Source organism: Aplidium turbinatum, chromosome 3, assembly GCF_918807975.1.
Source record: "Aplidium turbinatum chromosome 3, kaAplTurb1.1, whole genome shotgun sequence".
NCBI lineage: Eukaryota > Metazoa > Chordata > Ascidiacea > Aplousobranchia > Polyclinidae > Aplidium > Aplidium turbinatum.
The window spans coordinates 37,413,082-37,430,767 of NC_137474.1; the positions used below are offsets into that span (position 1 = coordinate 37,413,082).

Below are 17,686 nucleotides of genomic sequence, written 5' to 3' on the forward strand. Positions count from 1 at the left end.
ACGATATCTTTCGTGTGGTTGTGTATTATCAAACAATCGTTTCGTTTCGAATTTGTAACGAAACGAAATTACTTTCAACTCGAAACGAAATATTGCGGAATATTTTGTTTCAAACAGCCCTGGCAGCAATTCTTCAACGTGGCGTTGAGGCTGTTGACCTCTACAGTATTGACATAGCAAGACAGAATAAATCTTTCTCTTCCTCCGATCTGAACAAATTCAATTTTCATTGTCTCGTGCTATTGACCTTTCTTCCCACCCATTTAGAAAAAAATTATCTTTTTTTTTGTTATACTTGCTTTCGCTGATTAGAAACAAATTTGTCAATTCTCCCTCAGCAAGTGGTTTGATATTGTCAATTCTCTCTTAGCAGTTGCTTTGATGAACCTACACTAATTGTTGTGAAATGCAAGAGTCGAAGTTCTCTTTTGTGCGTGGGAAAATCCCTTATTTTTTGTTCTTGACAACTAATTTCTCTCAGGCATGGTCTACAAATTAACTCATTGAAAGATGATACTTTGTGAAGACAGAAAACCACTTTTCAGCCTTTCACAAAACGCTAGTTGGGAAATGGTTGACTTACTGTCTAATCAAGATCAGTTTTATTTTACAAATGTTCACAAAATTCTAGTTTTTCGCCCCCTTGTCAATTTGAAAACAAACACCTTTCAGACAGGCGAAACAAACGATTTATCAGAAAAGTATTTCCCCGCGCTAAGAGCTAAACATTTTTTCCATCTCCGTAGAAAGTTCAACATCCGCTTGAAATATTTCACTTTTTTTCTGCTCTTTCTATGCATTTTCAAATAATTAGAAGTCAAAACACGGCTATAATGCTTCCATCCATGACAGTTGTAGGGTGCAGCTATCGAGAAAGGCGATGAACATTTTTATGATTAAATAGTGTAGTTTATCTCTTCTACATCATCCATTTTGTCTTTCAACCGCGCAATGTGCCAACCAGCAAATTAGTCTTTTTTTACATTCAACATGCACAGAAGTTGAATTAATTTTAACGCCTGATTCACTGACCGGAGTAATTCTCATTCGTTCAAAGTTGTGAGAAATGTTTTTTAGTTTTGGTCTCGCAGCGCGTAAAATTTGCGTAATGACGTAGCATTGTCGTAAACCCCTGGATTTTTTATCGTAAAAGTAAATTGCGAAATGTTGAATATATGTTAGCTAATGCAATGGTGTTTTGGAAGGTTTTATAAGTTGTAGGCTACGTACGTATGTCTTAGGATTTCAGTAGAAGTATTTAGTATATAATACTTTTCCTAATTTAATCTTTTTTGTCGGGTACTCGAACACAGAAAATCGAAACAAGCGAAAGTCACTAAAAAGCAGCCTAGCTTTACAAACTCGTGTTTCTGTTAATGCATGACATTTGAGTAAAGCTAGACAGTATCTTTTGATCTGCTTCAATGTCCTTTCCTGGTTTTAACCAGTTACAACATGGAGGAAGCTCTCTGAAGCGAAACTTAAAAGATGTGGTAAAATAGGCACTGATGTCTCCTAACCTCTATTTCGGTGTCTCAATGTTATTGAGGATTTTTTTGCATCTTTAAAAAATGAATTAAGAAGCAACCGAACGATTAAACGTAACAAGTAATTAAAATCATCATCGGATGCTTACATTAATTATTGATAAAGTGTTCACTACCATAAAGCTCCTTTTTCCTTATCTTATCAAAATCTAAAATACGCTAAAGCGTAACGGAAGAATATTTGCTCACACCTCCCAGATTTTGACTAATCATAACAGATATTGTGATGAACATATTATTTATCTTGTTTTCAACCGAATAACATCTTGCGAAATTATCCGGCAGTTGAATCACAAATTCGATCCATCTAGCACATGTTGTCATATCATGTGTTTTTGTGTAGCATTGCAAGTGTCAATCATTGAGTTGCAGTTAGGCCAGTTAAGCGATTTGTTTCATATATCAATGGCGAGCAAATAGTGTGATTGTTTGCCAAATACAAGAACTGTCGTCTTACACATATCTCGTTGGCCTCTGACAGTTGCGAATCTGTGGCGTTTCAGCTCTAATGGCGTGCTTGTTTGTATTTGCCAAGTATCGCATTGCCCGTGACTCTTGAGATAAATGACTCACCCGAGCAAACAGGTGAGTATAGGCGTCTTGGTGAAAGGAATAGTAGACCAACGTTGTAAAACGTTGTATCTGCGTGCAGTGGTCGCTTGCTGCTCATTTATATTGAATTTAGAATTTTTTTCAACTTTTTTTGGTGAACTAATTTTCAATAGTTGGTATAATTTTTTTTGCATCAAAACAACCATTATTCACGTCATTGTTATATTGTGTTTTTTCTCAGTGAATATGTCCGGATTATATTTTGAATGGTGACTTCATTTAACCACTAAACTTGTCAATTTCTATATTCAGCGTTGTGTAATCTTAGTTATTTGGGATGTTGTAATGTGTGGTTTTATCTGTAAATTGTGGAAAATTTACATTGAATTTTCATTGGGGCAAAAGACTCATCGATTTAGACTTTAGAGTGTTTGCCCAATAATGGTACTTTGCTTAACTCACTTCATTTAAAATTATTTAATTGAACACAACGCACTATTAACAAAACTCCCTATTTTGGCCGGCTGTCATTGGAACTTCAGTTGGTGAGGATTGATAGACTCAGCCAGTCAATCAGTCTTTTTTTCATTGTCTTAACCTCAACGGACGTTGAATCAATGGAAGATATAACTAATTCGATGGCTTGGGAGTTGTAGCCTTGCTGAACATTGTGAAAATGGATTTATTGAGAAGTGGGAAATTTTCACATGGCAAGCTTTGTCGTCTTTGATTTTCTTTGTTTGTTGTCCGGGCTGGGGTTACCAGATCGCCTTAAGAAATGTTAGTGCCGATATCAGGTTACAATACGAGACACTTGAGGCGGGCAAAATCTAATGCCACGCAAGCCGAGTGACTGCCCACTTTCAATAGAAAACTTGTTTGTTTGTCATTAAGTTTATTTCCCTTCCCTTGTCTCTTGAGAGAAACAAAATCTAGCCGACAAATCTGTCGTGGACGTCTGCAGACGTCGAATCAATGTGAGAGACTTGCTGGCTGGGTTGTGCACGGCATGCAGCCATTTTTCCAAGGAAGACCAAAAGTCAATCAATCAAAACTGAGTGCTCTAAGCAATCAGTCATGCGTGAAATCTCTGCCACAATCACTCAACCGTATCTTGGCTATCTTTCTGCGTTGTAACCATTCTAAACGTCCTCGTCACCAAAGTAGACAAGTTTTACATCGTTTCGACATTTCATCACGTCAAGATAGATTCATCCAAAATTTACAAATGTTCTTTGTGGGGCGCTTTTTAAATGTTTTTCAAGTTTGTGAAATTGACCGTTTCAACAAACAAACAGATTACATGCGATTAAGCAAAACCATAAAAATGCAATTATAAAACAAATAGCAGCATGCATGTCGAACGGTATGACTTCATTCGTTTTCATTCCCAAGTGAAAATGAATTAGCATATCATAAAGAAGGGTAACAAAAGATAGAAGAGTCCATTGATCAAATCGCGTATGTTGTCACGCGTTTTTGCTCTTTGCAAATCAATTGTTTTTCTTGAAAATTACATCAAATGGTTAAAATGTGCTACATGAAGAGGATGCGATGTGTTGCTTGTGAACTGGTCTGCCCGATGGTGTACCATTCCAGATTACTAAAGCCTGTCTTTTATGCATTGATTCAATGCTTACACACGTTGAGTCAATGTAAAAAAGACGGATTTTGCTACCAGGTTGTTGGTATTGTTATCTTTGTAAATGGTTCGGAGACAGGCTCGATTGCCAATCAAGTTGCTAACAAACTTTGTTACATAAACAGACATTTCAATACAAGGTTTGTACCTCGTTTAAGTAGACAGGAAGAAAAACAAAAGAAAACGTAAAATGCTGAATCCAGTGATTTTTAAACGCGTGATTGATTGGATGGCGAACGCGTTAGCTTTTATGGTTCTTTGGGAAAACTATGCAAAATTGAACAACTCCGGATCTGTTTCAGTTGAAAATAGCCATAACACGTCTTTTTTATTTTAATAGTTGGCGCACCTTAACGTGCGTATGAAAATCATGGAAACAATTTAAGCCATCAGCCTGTTCATAGTGTCCGTATTGTGCTTGTCATACTATTAACTTTAATTGCTCGAAATAACATAGTTGTATGCTTTCTAATGAATGAATACTTGATTTAAATTCATAAAAATTGTTTTCACCATTCTTTACATAGATTACACTTTTCCTGTGCTTTATCTATTTCAAGTTTTTAATAACTGATCATTACATGATGCATCACATTTAAAGATCATTATTTTGAAGTAGCGGCGTTCATTTTTTTGAATGAAGTCATTCGTTAAAAAGTGACAATTAATTGTCATAATACGTCTGTCGGCCATCAAATGTATCTGCCCTGCAGACAGCTAGGCACCCTGGCTTGTCATTTTCGATTTTACGTCACTTTCAAGCGCCCTCTGTTTGCCGGCTATTTCGTTGCTCTTCGTTTCTGCGACTTTTCTTGTGAAAAACTTGTTTTTTTATTTATTTTTAACGTCAAAGTGACGTTAAATCGACGTCAATGACCCGGTTTTTGAGCAGAAACGTGTTTGTTTAAGAGGCCGTGCGTAGGTCGGCCCAGGAGGTCGTTTGTAAACAGACTTGTAGCGAAATGTGTTTTTAGCGTACAAATCCTCGATGCGTTGAAATAGGCCACTCGATTGTTACAATTCCCCGTTTCACAGTTTGTGTTCCAAGCGCTGTCATGCGATCACGAACAAACCACATCACAAAATCGATCCATTTTACGTTGATTCAACGCCTGCAAACGTATCGAACGCATTGAAATGGACCTACGCTGCCAGCGGAGTGGTTTCACTGAAATCACGCGCTATTGCCGCCGATTAAGTAGATCTAATCTTCTGCTCATAGAAATAAAATTCTTCACCAGATTATCAGCCTTGGTGACAGCATGCGACGTCTTCACGTACAAATTCTTTCTTTTTTTTGTTATCTTGACGTTCAGCTGAAGTCAAACTGATGTCAAGACTTGGGCTAGGGTCTCGTTTTCTTAAAGAGGTTGTTCAATTGTCAAAGCTATTGTCCCTCGTTTGTCGTTCTGCTGATCTGACTGAATTTATTGAGTTTGTTTTAGGACCATAGCAGCTAACTTATCTACAATTTGGCTTTGGATCCGATTTAAGCCAATGTAGACCATTACTCCAACTTGAAAACCGGTTCAAACTGCAATTACCTCGTCAGTGCAGGTCACAACCTGAGCTTGATTTCCGTTTTCGTTTTATCGGGCGAATCTATCGCTATGAAATATCAAATTGTGTCACTCGACATGTGTTCTAATCACTTTTATCGACGAGTTTGATTCACCAAGGGATAGGACTGGCCGGTTACTGCCAAACCTAACAATAATACAATTTGTGAGCATTTTTATATTGCCTCCAGAAAGAGTGACATCTATGTGTCGGCGTTTGTGTTTGATGTGTAGCCAGAAAATTATTTCAACAAATGTTACGGAGGCGGGATTGGAATTTTAAATGCAGAGTCGTCGGTTTATGCGACGAGAAAATGAAGTCATTTCGTATGCATTTATGACACGTTTTCTTAAACGGTGGCGATCGTTGTGGCAAAAGTGGATGTGTCTAAAAAATGTTGTCTATCTAGTAAAATGGAGTAGCCACCACGTTCGACTGAGTGCAACCGCGCTGGTGTGACTCTCAGGAACAAGGGTTGCCACGTGTATAAAAAAACGTTTGTAAGGAATCGAACTCACCCCACGTTTAACACATGCGATACTCACCCCATTTGCATAACAGAAAGGTGACAATTTCATGGAAATTCTTTCATTTACAATCAACGGTATCTTGATCGTGTTGGTGATACTTGCTTTGGTTTGTCTGGTAATAAGTGCTGCAGAAAAGTTGCTGTGGCCGGTTGACGATATTTGTAAATTGGGTTTGAATGGTGTTAAGGAGGTTTTCTTTCCTTTGCACATTATTATGATACAGTAGAATCCAAACCTTTTACTTGCAATATTTATCAGTCGTCCTGTCCATAAAAAAATTATCTACCTATTGAAAGGTTTAATAAATTTTAAAAATAAACTCAAATTCAGTATAAAAGCGGCGATAAGCAGTTGCCACCGCTTTGTTTTTGTTATCAAATCTTGTACCCGCTTGATGAACTTAGATCAAAATAGAAGAAAACGTTAACTTTTTGCTCTTTCACCTTCAAATGACACATAGAACTTGGTGGTGACTTTGATTTGCTCCCAAATATTCTTGTAATTGGAGCTTATCATCAATTTATTTGATTGACGAATCGTTTTTTATTAGGGCTTTGTCTCGCTTCAAGAGTGCTGGCACGAAGCACGGGAAATAACGATTTGCTGATTAAGTGAAAATGCAAAAGCCTGGAAAAAGCCATTGTCGCTCTATATACGCCATCTTGCAAAAGTTGCCATTTTTGCATCATTTCAACGTCTCCAAACGTTGAAAATAGCAATTTTTGCAGAATGGGGCGGTGCAATGCATCAGCCCATGGTTGACATCAGGAAATGTCATCTATTAGTTTGTGTTGATGTTTGGCAGCTTTGGTTGGTGTCACCTTATTGACACAACTTGTGTTAATTCGCGCGTCTTCGCCGAACGCTAGTAGGCTACGCTTCAAAGCTGCCAGTGTCATCTTCGAAAAGACTTAAATATTTCTCGCTTTTTAACCGACTTTTTTCTTCCACTGGTTAAAGCACGTCAATTGGATTTTCACTCTTTGTTGAAATGTCAAGACATTTTTACAGCACATTGGCGTCAACAAACGTTTGAATAACATCAAGGCGTTAACTTACCAAACACAATATTTTCAATGACGTTTGTTGAAGCGAAAACGTTGGTTAACTAACTTGTTGTTTGTGCGATCGAGCGTAAAATATCTTACCTAGCTGCCATTTTGGGGTTTCCGGTGACCTGGGCTGGCAAAAGTTCCTCCGACGACGTTGAATCTATTTAAAAAAAGAGGAACTTTTGTCTGCCAACTTGAGGCATCTAGGGAATGGTTTACAAAAGACACGCGTTCGTTTCATACGCGCTGTGATAAACACTTTACCAATAGCCCAGCTGACAACTACAATGCATGGCTCGGTAAGTTTTCAAGAATAAGTGGCATCGCAGGCCGAAACCTTTAACCTTTGCCCAAGCTGTGATTGAGAAGAGTTTAAGGGACTGTCTTTCAATTTGTCGGAAATTTGAACTCACCCGTTACCACCCAAAGAATGTATTGGTTCAACAACTTATTTACGTTGCATTTTTGTTACATCTAAGCTGTCATGTGGACGTTGCGCTAACGTAAGCGAACACGACGTTTTTCTTGCATTTGCGTAAGTTTGTTGCTTACATCTTTCAACGTTTTCAACGGATTAGCATAAAAAGGGCAACGTTTCTTTCTTGAACGTTGTATCAATGTAAGAAAACATTAAGTCTTTTGCTTGCTGTACTGTGATTTGTGATCGTATCTTTAGCCGATTGCCTTAACTTGATTGAAAATCTTTCAACTTTCGAAAGTAAGTTGTTCAAATGTTCAATGCCTAATGAAACTACTTGTCCTGGCGTATTTGTTTCAAGCTAAATTGGGACTGATTCTTAATCAGAAAATCGGTCTTTTACATTAATTTAACGTCTGCAGTCTGCACACGTTGAATCCATATGAAAATGGTCTGATTTACTGTCCGGCTTCTAATACGGACTGATCTATTGCCAAAGTACACTCTTCAGCATTGCCACGTAATTATTTAATTGAGTCTCATGATGGCCACTTGCAAAGGGCAACCACTCGTTACTTTCTCCATCTGAGCCTTCCTAACGCCGACTGAATAAACAACACTTTACAGAGAGCTCAGCTCTCAAAATAATGTCTTTTCACATTTAGCAAACATCTCGTGACTTCACATCAACGTCTCATTTTTAATTTATCGTTCTACTTTCATGTGAACATGTTACAAACCTTTTTGTGTTTTTGGTTTTTGCAATTCAGGTACCGTAGTGAGTTTTCCCACAGCCTTAGTGGAATTAATACGGTCTCATTAACCCCATCCAGTGACTACTTTGCCAAGTAATAAAGTTCTCTATCATATCAGTGCTTTTCCGTTACGGTGTGCTTAAAAACAGATGATATTTTCCATAACAGGCAGCTCTAGTTCTGATCAGTTAAAATTTTGTTTGAAAAAAGAAAAATTTCATTATTCAGCAACTTGATGTAGCCCAGTTGTTTTGCAAGTTGGTTGAGGAGTGAGCAGTTTTAGACTGAACAGCTTGGTCATTGGCTATTCTGATGACTTGCATTAGAATTCGATGATGTCACAAAATTGAGGACGATGCAAAGTTTTGCTGGCCGTCCAGTAATGTTGCGTCATGTGACGTAACAATGCGAAACGCTTGCTGTTTGGGTTAGGTAGGTTTGGTTAGTCGGTTGTGGCAATGTTTATCATGTCCCCAGACAGCAAAATCTGTCATTTTTACATTGACATTGATTCATTGATTGATTCTACAAATCTACATTTATTTAAACGTATTCAGACAATTTTTCTGTCTAGGTCTACTTCTGTTGTCATTGTTTTTGCATGCAGATAAGCAACAGAATTACAACAGGTCATGAGGTTATGCTATTTGTTCAGTAAGTCACGGCTGTGGAGTGGAAAGCAGTTTTGGTCGTTTCTGGCGTTGGGTCGATCCCTTGCGGAATTGAAATCTAGTATCTTTTGTTCCCAGTTCACAGCCTTTCAAGCAACGACTTTGAAACCATCATCAGATTTCAGATTTTCAGTTTTTTAGCATATCCAGATTTACGTCCAGTGGTAGAAGCCTTGAATGGAGTCGGAAACTAAAACAAGGAAGCTTATCTTTTGTCCAAGCTATGAGCTTTTCTGCAAGAAAAGGCCGGGGTGGGGGCAATTCCTTTATTCCCCCTCCTTGTTTCTTATAGTAAATACAAAATACATTTTTCACAGCAAACGTTGCAAGGAAAATTTATTTTCCAGTTTGTGAAGTTTAATGTCACTGTAGTATTATAATTGTATAGAATAGATAGAGATAGAATGAGCTTCTCTGATTGGTTGGGCAGAGTGCCACAAACATGTATGATAATATTTCGTAAAATTAACGAAGAAGTGTGATGAATGGAAATAAAAATAATCAGCTGCATATTTTAATTCCATTCACCCAACGGGGTCCTTCGTGTATATTCACAACTGTCTTGCAATAAACTACACGTGTTCCTCTGCACATATTCTGTTGTCGGAATTTTGTTTGTGCAAGCAACTCTCAAATCTTGTTTCTAATTTCAGGCAGTCAACCTTCCATCACTGCATCGTTTCATGGCAGAATTGCAAGTGCTTTCAGCCCACGAGAAGGACCGTCTGTTCGTTTGTGAAAGCCTTGAGGTTGATGATGCAGCATGCGACTACACAGCCAGTTTGCACGACGTCTTGAGACATAGAGAGATGCAGAGAGCGCTAGATCAGACTATTTGGTTGGAGAAGTTTTACGATGAGATAAGCAGATCCATTTACTGCTTTCAGGTTTCAGTTTAAAGCTTAACTAGCCAGCAAAAGTTGCTGTTTTTGACAAAACATTACCACTTTTTCTAGTTGTTAAGCTTTGCTAGCTATGTAGTTTACCAGATCATAGACAATTAGACATAGCTACAACACTTGATTGATTTGCGAGAAAAATGCCATGAAACGGTCTGCGCTAGGCAGATAGCTTCCTGATATGCCACATCAGGATTTTTGAGCAAGAAGAGCTTGATCAGATTGGATTTTCAGCCAAACAAAAGCAACGCTTGACTGTGTTAGCGTAATTAATCACCTTGGTGCGATGTTTGTCTTTTCCGACGGTTATGATCCTACTCAAACAATTAATATCCATTCAATCGTTCGAAAACTTCCCGCACACAACATTATCAGCGCTTGTCAACACCCTGAAAGATTGCCTGATTTCTTGAATAATAAAATAGCATCGCTGACAGGAAACAGAAAGGATTAAAACGCATCTTCGTGTTGATATACGTGTTGGGTGTGGTGACGAAAATCAAGTAATTACAACCTTTTTACGTCGTTGCGTGACGGCTTTTAGCGTAACATTAACGTAAAGTATGAGACAATTGCCGTTCGATATTCCAAAAAAATGCCACCACAAATTTTGTGATTGGTTCTAACAGAAGTTATTTTGATCATATATTACAACGGATGATATTGTTATGATAAACCAGTAGGGACTTTGGTAATGTAGAGCAGACCTTTCGCATCTCACCGACATTAATTGTGGTCATGCTCTATATCCCATAAATGGCGGGTATCTATGTTAAGCGTGCAAAAGAATCTAATATTACTAAAGCGTGTCTGTTATCTATTGGCAATTAAAGTGTGCTGCCTTTCACTGTCACATGGCCATTGCCAAGCTCGTGAAGTTGTCATTTTTCTATCATTTCAACGTCTGACAATGTTAGTAGGCTTGTTATCAATATTTCAACAACTCCACAACAAACTTTCAAGGTTTTCAGGGGTGGTAGCATAAAGTCTTGTGGTCTTTCTCAGATAGCACATTTTTGTCTTCCCTGGGATTGTGTTGTTTCTGCTACGCAGTCAAGCAAAGCCAAAGTTGATATACACACTTCCGACAGCCTGAAATGGAGAATGAACGCTTATTAATGTTTGCCAGGTGTCTGGCCTTCTTTCCCCACCGCAAATTTGTTTTCAAAAGTCGCTTTCCTTCACAGAATAATTCAGCTTCAGCCTGTCTTTGTTGAAAGCGAACACACGCCTTTTTTGTACTTTTTTGTGGCTGTACATCTTTTTAACATTGAATGAACGACGTTCAACGCTATTCTATCACCTGTTCCTTAATTTGAGTTCCTGACGGTTCCTGTTATCAGGATTGGCATTTTGTGCCTAGAACGCATAACTAATTTCTTTGCGATATTGCTGTGCAAACAATAAGGCGAAAGCTAATTCTTTCATGTTTTTTTGTTACAGTCACAAGTGTCCTACCCTCCGTACATGGGTCCTTACATGGGACTTTTTCGTGGGGCCTCTTCACCCATTGATCTCGATGGAAAACAAGGTCTGACTTTATATTTGTATTCATTTGACAGTTCTTTGAAGCTTAGGATTTCTGACGTTACAAAAATGCAAAGTCACGTTTCATCGTTTTCGTTTAAGAAAAAAATTTCATGAGAATTGTTGAATAAAAAGTGTTGTGAATTTTGCTTCTACCGAAAAGAAAAAAGATTGTTTCCAAGTCAAAACTGTAAACATAACTTTTTTTCTTATTTCTAGGGATTTCAAGTTCAGTTTTTAATTTGAAGGTCTTCGAACATTTGCAAACTCTATTTGTTTAACATTTTTTATAGAAATCGGCCAAATGTGCCAAGCAATAGATAATGACATTTTCTTGCCTGTAAGTTTTTTTTCGATGCAAAATCTTATTTCATATACTACTCTATTTGAATACTCTACCATTTGCCGTATCTTCTGGCGGTAAATCATAATCTAAAGTTTTGGCGGATTAAATAGGATTTATGATGCATTAAAAAAATATCCATGCGTATAACACATAAACATCCCATACAGCAAAATTCGTCGTTTTTACAATTCAACATATGCAGACAGTGAATCAATGTAAAAATGGCGGATTTTGCTGCTTGAGAGAGAGGTTAATTGCTTTGTTGTCTGTTTATATGTGAACTACGTTGCAGCATCACTTGCATATAAAAATATGATCTTTTAGGTCCACCAAGACCCCCTCAACCCGATATCCCACAAATGTATCCCCTTCCCGGACAATTAGGACAAGTCCCTAATCCATTAGTCCCTTGGTAAGTTATTTTTTAGTCTATTATCATTTTGCGCTGAAGTGACAACGTCAACAACTCCAAGAGTGAAAATGTTTTCACGGATTCTTTGTTCTTCCATTTTTCAGGTCTCCCGGACCTTTATATCCTCTTTGTACGGCCAGCGCAATGGCCGGAATGTTGCGTTATCCTTATCCGTTTCATAATTTCTCATCTACTTCCGGAGCCATGGGGAGCGTGTCACCTTTTCCTCTTGTTCCTCCTCATCCCCACTCTGGTGGACTCCATCCGAATATGCTACATCCTGGAAGTCTTCCTCTTCCTGGCCACATGATGAATGGCCAAACAAATGGAGGCGGAAAAGCAATGAGCGATAAAAAGTTGGTGCACATTTTACATAAAACATTTCAATTAATTTGTGGTTTTACATTGAAGTTACATCCTTTAAACATAGTTTGACAGGATTTTATGAGTTTGGAGCCATTGTGGCATCCTCGGAATTGGATCGGCAAACAATAGCTTTTGAAATACATATTTTTTGTGGTATTATTAATCTTAACCCCGTGGCTGCATTTTGAAACCATATCTTGAACAAAATCCTTCCTGGATCCTTTAAACATAGAGGGGCGGGAGTTTACAGGCTGAGAGCCACAACCTCCAGTTTGCTTTTTAAAAATGAAACCTCTTTATCCAGGACATCTAATCCTGAATCAGCTCCTCCAAAACGGACGAAGGGCGACAAGCCGAACAGACCTTACGTCAAGAAGCCACTGAACGCCTTTATGATCTACATGAAGGAGCAGAGGGCTCAGGTGGTTGCCGAATGCACTTTGAAGGAAAGCGCCGCAATCAATCAAATCCTCGGTAGAAAGGTAAATGTCGATCTTAGACATAGAATCAACGCAAAAATACACGTTTCTGTTTCGTTGTTTGGTCATTTTTTGTGCAATTCATGCTGAGTGAGCTGAAGCTGTCATTTTCACGTTGTTTCAACATCACCATATTTCTAGCTGGGTAGTTTTGTTCAGCTTCCGCCAAAATCGTCTGCAGACGTAGAATCAATGTAAAATGTCGGATTTTACTGTCCGGGAATAAGTTTTAGCCAAAAAGACTGAACAAGCTTTCCCCTTTTTTCAGTGGCACAGTCTTAATAGAGACGAGCAACAGAAGTACTACGAGATGGCAAGGAAGGAACGGCAACTGCACATGCAGATGTTTCCTGGCTGGAGCGCAAGAGACAATTATGTGAGAATGCTGCTGTTGTCTTTATTGTTGCATTGCGTCATCCATTTCGTGCTGACATCACAATAGCGCAATTTCCTCTCCGCTGGAGATGATGGTCGCCTTCTTTCTTATCTGATTTCAATATACGACCCCCGACTCTGAAAGCACGCTTTTTCTGAATGAATCAAAATCGAGCTACGAAAGTCAAAAATCATACCAACATTGGTTTACGTCGCACAGCGTCGAAGTGATGTAAACATAACGATGTTTTCGTGTTTTTGGTTGACTCGAGAAGCGACCATGAACTAATTCCGAGGAGTAAGACTGAGCTCTGTGGTTAGTCGCAGCAAGCCAGTAGCTCAAAGCTTTCTGCTCGATTCGTGCAATCATTGGCCGCCCACACCGATAAATGTATTGCTCTGTTATTTGAATCAGTTTTACTTAAAATTTACTTTGAAGCTACGTAATGCCTGGTTGTGTTGAAAACGTTTCAGCTCTTATTTTTTCTTTCGCTTTACATTTTTATTATATCTTCTGCCAAGCGCAGGGAAATTTTCTTTGAAGGCGCGTTTCCCGTTTATACTATTCATATTACCGTTGTGAGAGTGCAAACGTATTTTTTGACGACAATTGAAAGTAAAGAATCAAAGATTGGACTTTTAGTCGGCGAGATGAGAAATATATAAATTGAATTTCAATCGACACACGGTCGTCGGACAAGGCAGTTCAAAACAGTAAAAAAAACCTGTAAGCAACGTTCGCAAAACGTCGTTTGATGTTTCAGCAACACAAACAGTGCTTTGTGGAAGTTAATATTCTCCTTCAGCCCTAATGATATTCCATCCAGAAAAAGCAATCCTTTGTTACGTTGATTCACCTGCCAGCGAACGTTGGATCAATATGAAAATAACTGATTTGCTGGTACATGTTATCGCTAACTGGACACCCTGCCAAGTCATGAGAGAAGCAAATATTAGTTAATCAATGCAACCAAGGTGTTAATATCTTCTTCGTGTCAAAGTTGTTGAAGAAAGCAACTCCAATATTGTGGGAAATGTTAGCCTAGGATTCTTCAAACGGGATAACTTGTGCTTAGTTTGTGCACAAAATAAGTTTATCTTGATTTTTTTAACACAATCGGCGTTTTTTTTACGAAGAAGTTTTAGTTGTGATGCATAGCCTGCTACGTTGTCATAGTTGTTCAGTTTTTTCTTTACAATTTTCTATTTTTTGTTGCGTTAATCGTTAATGTAAGTCGCCCAATCAGTGGCATTGTGTACAATATTTATCTTGACCGTGAAGGAAAATTCCGCCATTTTCAAACCATATCGTAACATAACTTGTTTTCATTATTCGGCTGGTAAATGTTGCAAAACGTCGTTGAAACGAGGTAAAAGCAGGAATTTCTGCTAGTCTGCAACAACGCACAGCAGCCTGCCCAATGTTTGAGCAGCCCAAACTTCAAAAGTATGTCGTGAAATAACGCATCTCGGTGAATGCATGAATTCAACTCTTTATCGGTTTCGCCACACAAGTATAGTTTTCTCAGTGAATGTTTAAATAGATTTTCTTTTTTTCGTTAACGCTGTGATCGTCGCTCAAATCTTGATGATATGCAAACAAATTACTCTTTCTTTTTTTATATACAAATTGCTTGGAACTAAGTGCAGAAAAGTAAAATTGATGAACTGTCCTTGTTGCTTTTTATGATGAAATCTCGTCGTCTCGACATTTTAATTTGATGCGAGCATAGAGAAGCTCGTTTTTTTTTTTTCAATTCATCCATTGTTTTGTTCTGAGCCACACAGCTTAACTTCTCAGTCTCAACTTGCTATAGATTTTAGCTTCGTTTGTGTCGATCAGTGATTCATGTTTTATTTGATTACGTTTCCTTTTAATTCCTGTTTAGCAAAGTTAGTCATTCTGTCATTGGTTTAATTTCATCCAACGTTGGGTTCTGATAAAATTATCAATCCGTGCTTTTATCCCCTGCAGGGAAAACGGAAAAAGCGGAAAAAAGAGAAGACACAAGACTGTACAGGTAAGAAAAAATAACTCACAACAACATAAACGTTATGCGTGTTTTTGTTGCTGTTGCAAATTCCTGGCCATCTTTACATCCTGCTACTTCAGCGCTAGAACTTGGTTAAGCTGCATTTTATAAAAACTATATCAGGAGTTTTATTAACAAATACAAAAAATCAAATTACATGCAAAGGTTTAACCACCCAGTTTGCAAAAGTTAATTTCCTCTATTTTAGTTAAAGCAGTTTCTTTTGCAAATAAGAGCTGCTGGATGGGAAATGTTGGCTTGAAATGCCAGATCGCTTTGCTAAATCTGGAAAGAAATGCCAGTAGAAAGTTTGATTTTTTGAAATTTTTTAAGACCAATTTAGCATTTAATGCTTGCGACCCTATGTTTGTGTATGTTATTTTCTACACGTTGCAAATATCTGGCTAATTAGTGCGAATGAAGTGTTTATTTTGGCCTCTCTCGCGTACTTCTTGTCTCCAATTAAGACAGGTTGAACAATTTAGCCTAGGGGTAACAAGATTTTAAATTTTTTATGAAAATTTCTGAAAAATCTTGTTTGTCGCGTAAGCAAGTACCCAATAAGCCTCTTATTTCGAGATATTTTTCGTTAAATCAGCTGTTACATGGTGAAATTTATGTATAATTTATTAATGATACTAACTATCTCTGACCGCAAGTCGCCGCTCTGTTTTTTTTGGTGATAAACATACACCGCTAGGGCTCGCTTTGTTTAAGTGCCAGGGTTTAGTTTCTTCGATTTAATCTCGACTTTAAGCTGATAGTTTCCAATTCGACTGTGATTAGATTGAATTGTAACGACGATTTATAAGCCTTGAGTTAATATTCTATCAATGTTGTATCTAAATCTATGTTTATTTTTGTTTTTTTGCTTCGTCTGTAAAATTAACTCATTTTCCTCTCACCATTATTTCCCTTTCCTCTTCCTTGTTTCTTTCTTTCTCTTTCAGCTGCCAGCTACTATGGCCGCATTTCGACCACAGCTTTCCAGCAGCCGCACTTTCATCGCCAATCCTACGATCTCGCGCCAAGGTATACATATCACGTGACCCACTTGGCGCATGCGCAGTGCCTGCATACATGCGCAGCATGAAAAACGAACTGGGACACCCTGAAAACCATCAAAATCCACTTTCTTTCATAGTTGAAACATCACCATTTACAACTTTGGACTTGTGGGCTTCAATCATGGGCTGTATCCAAGGTGGGGTGAAAAGGTGATCAACCCCCCACTTATTGAAGTGGTTTGGAATGACTAAGACGATTTTAGCCCACTGTCTAAAATCACCCCCCCCCCCCGAATTCTAAAACTGGATAGAGCCCATGGCTTCAATGCATTAGTCACATTCAAATATGCTTTCGTTTTGATCAAGTTCCAATTGGGCTTGTGAAGCGTTGGTCGTTGTAGAGTGTTGGCATGCGTTTTCGGCACTTGCAAGAATTAGACGTTTCATGTCATCCAACTAACCAACGACTTGTTTTATTTTCTTTGCCGCTGCTTTCTCACATCCCTCGGATCCACGCATCTCACGCATGTTCGTCACTTCACGCACGTTCTTATTACCATGGAAACAGCCCAGAACCCGAAGAAGTGCCGCGCCGTGTTCGGACTTGAGCAGCAACAATTATGGTGCGCACCATGCAGGTAGATTTTGTTTCGTACCCCCCGCTCCCCCCTCTCCGGCATCTCACCAACCTCACTGGGCCCTGGACATCAGGGGGCGGGCTAGACGTGCCGTGTGCAATCGATCAATTAATTTTGAGTAGTTGCTTGAAATTAGTAGCTGAGTGTGAGATTAAGGTGTGAAGCGAATTAAATCGCTTTGTTTGCCTAGAAAATGCTGGTGAGTTCAAAATAAAGCATTGCCTGAAATCCGAGTGTTTTTCATCATTCCAATCTAAACATAATTTGTTTAGCCAATGATAATATCATTTTATGTAATTGCCAACTTTCGTAGCTTATGTGACAGTTGCTGTTTTAATTTGCACGGTGTTCATATGTCACTCAATTTTTAGTTAAAAATAAACTATTTTCCATCTGTCTGCCGTTGCCCAATACCAAGCAGATGCAAAGTATTGAAAAATTGTAGTTGTACCTGGACTAGTTGGTTTTGTTTGTGTGCGTTTGCAGTGTTGCCAAACTGATCCAATTTGCTTATGCGTGTGGTGTATTTTTACGGCTTGTGATATTTGCCTATTCGAAATCAGTGTGTTTAAATGACGTTTACTGGATTATGTGATTTTGCTTTTGCTTTTCCGGCTTAGATTTCCAATAAGCCTTCAATATTGAGCTTAGTCGTTTTCATGTGCAACAGCTAAACGGCTTTCACACGTAGTTTGCAAAGCACTACTGAATATCATTTGGATAATTATTTGCCTTGATAATTATTTACCTTACATTGTGTTTACTTTACCCATGGCTACCTGGAGATGCGGCCTGATTTTTCACTTTTTACACATTTTGATTAACACTGCTGCTAATGTCTGACTGAAATTGACTGATTATTTTACTTTTTTCTGAC

At 38.3% G+C, this 17,686-nt stretch overlaps 1 protein-coding gene across 3 annotated transcripts in view; it reads left to right on the forward strand.

Annotated features, from left to right (window-relative positions):
- LOC145765895 (transcription factor 7-like 2) overlaps window positions 1-17,686 on the forward strand; it is a 41,801-nt gene that overhangs the window by 19,376 nt on the left and 4,739 nt on the right. The window contains exons 4-10 of one of the 3 annotated variants that reach the window (XM_082577560.1): window positions 11,070-11,157; window positions 11,824-11,911; window positions 12,016-12,267; window positions 12,582-12,759; window positions 13,025-13,132; window positions 15,107-15,152; window positions 16,115-16,196. In XM_082577560.1, the coding sequence (XP_082433686.1) occupies window positions 11,070-11,157; window positions 11,824-11,911; window positions 12,016-12,267; window positions 12,582-12,759; window positions 13,025-13,132; window positions 15,107-15,152; window positions 16,115-16,196 (842 nt within the window). Of the gene's footprint in view, window positions 1-11,069; window positions 11,158-11,823; window positions 11,912-12,015; window positions 12,268-12,581; window positions 12,760-13,024; window positions 13,133-15,106; window positions 15,153-16,114; window positions 16,197-16,739; window positions 16,810-17,686 lie in introns of all 3 variants that reach the window. The other 2 variants (XM_082577561.1, XM_082577562.1) reach the window with 2 other exon arrangements.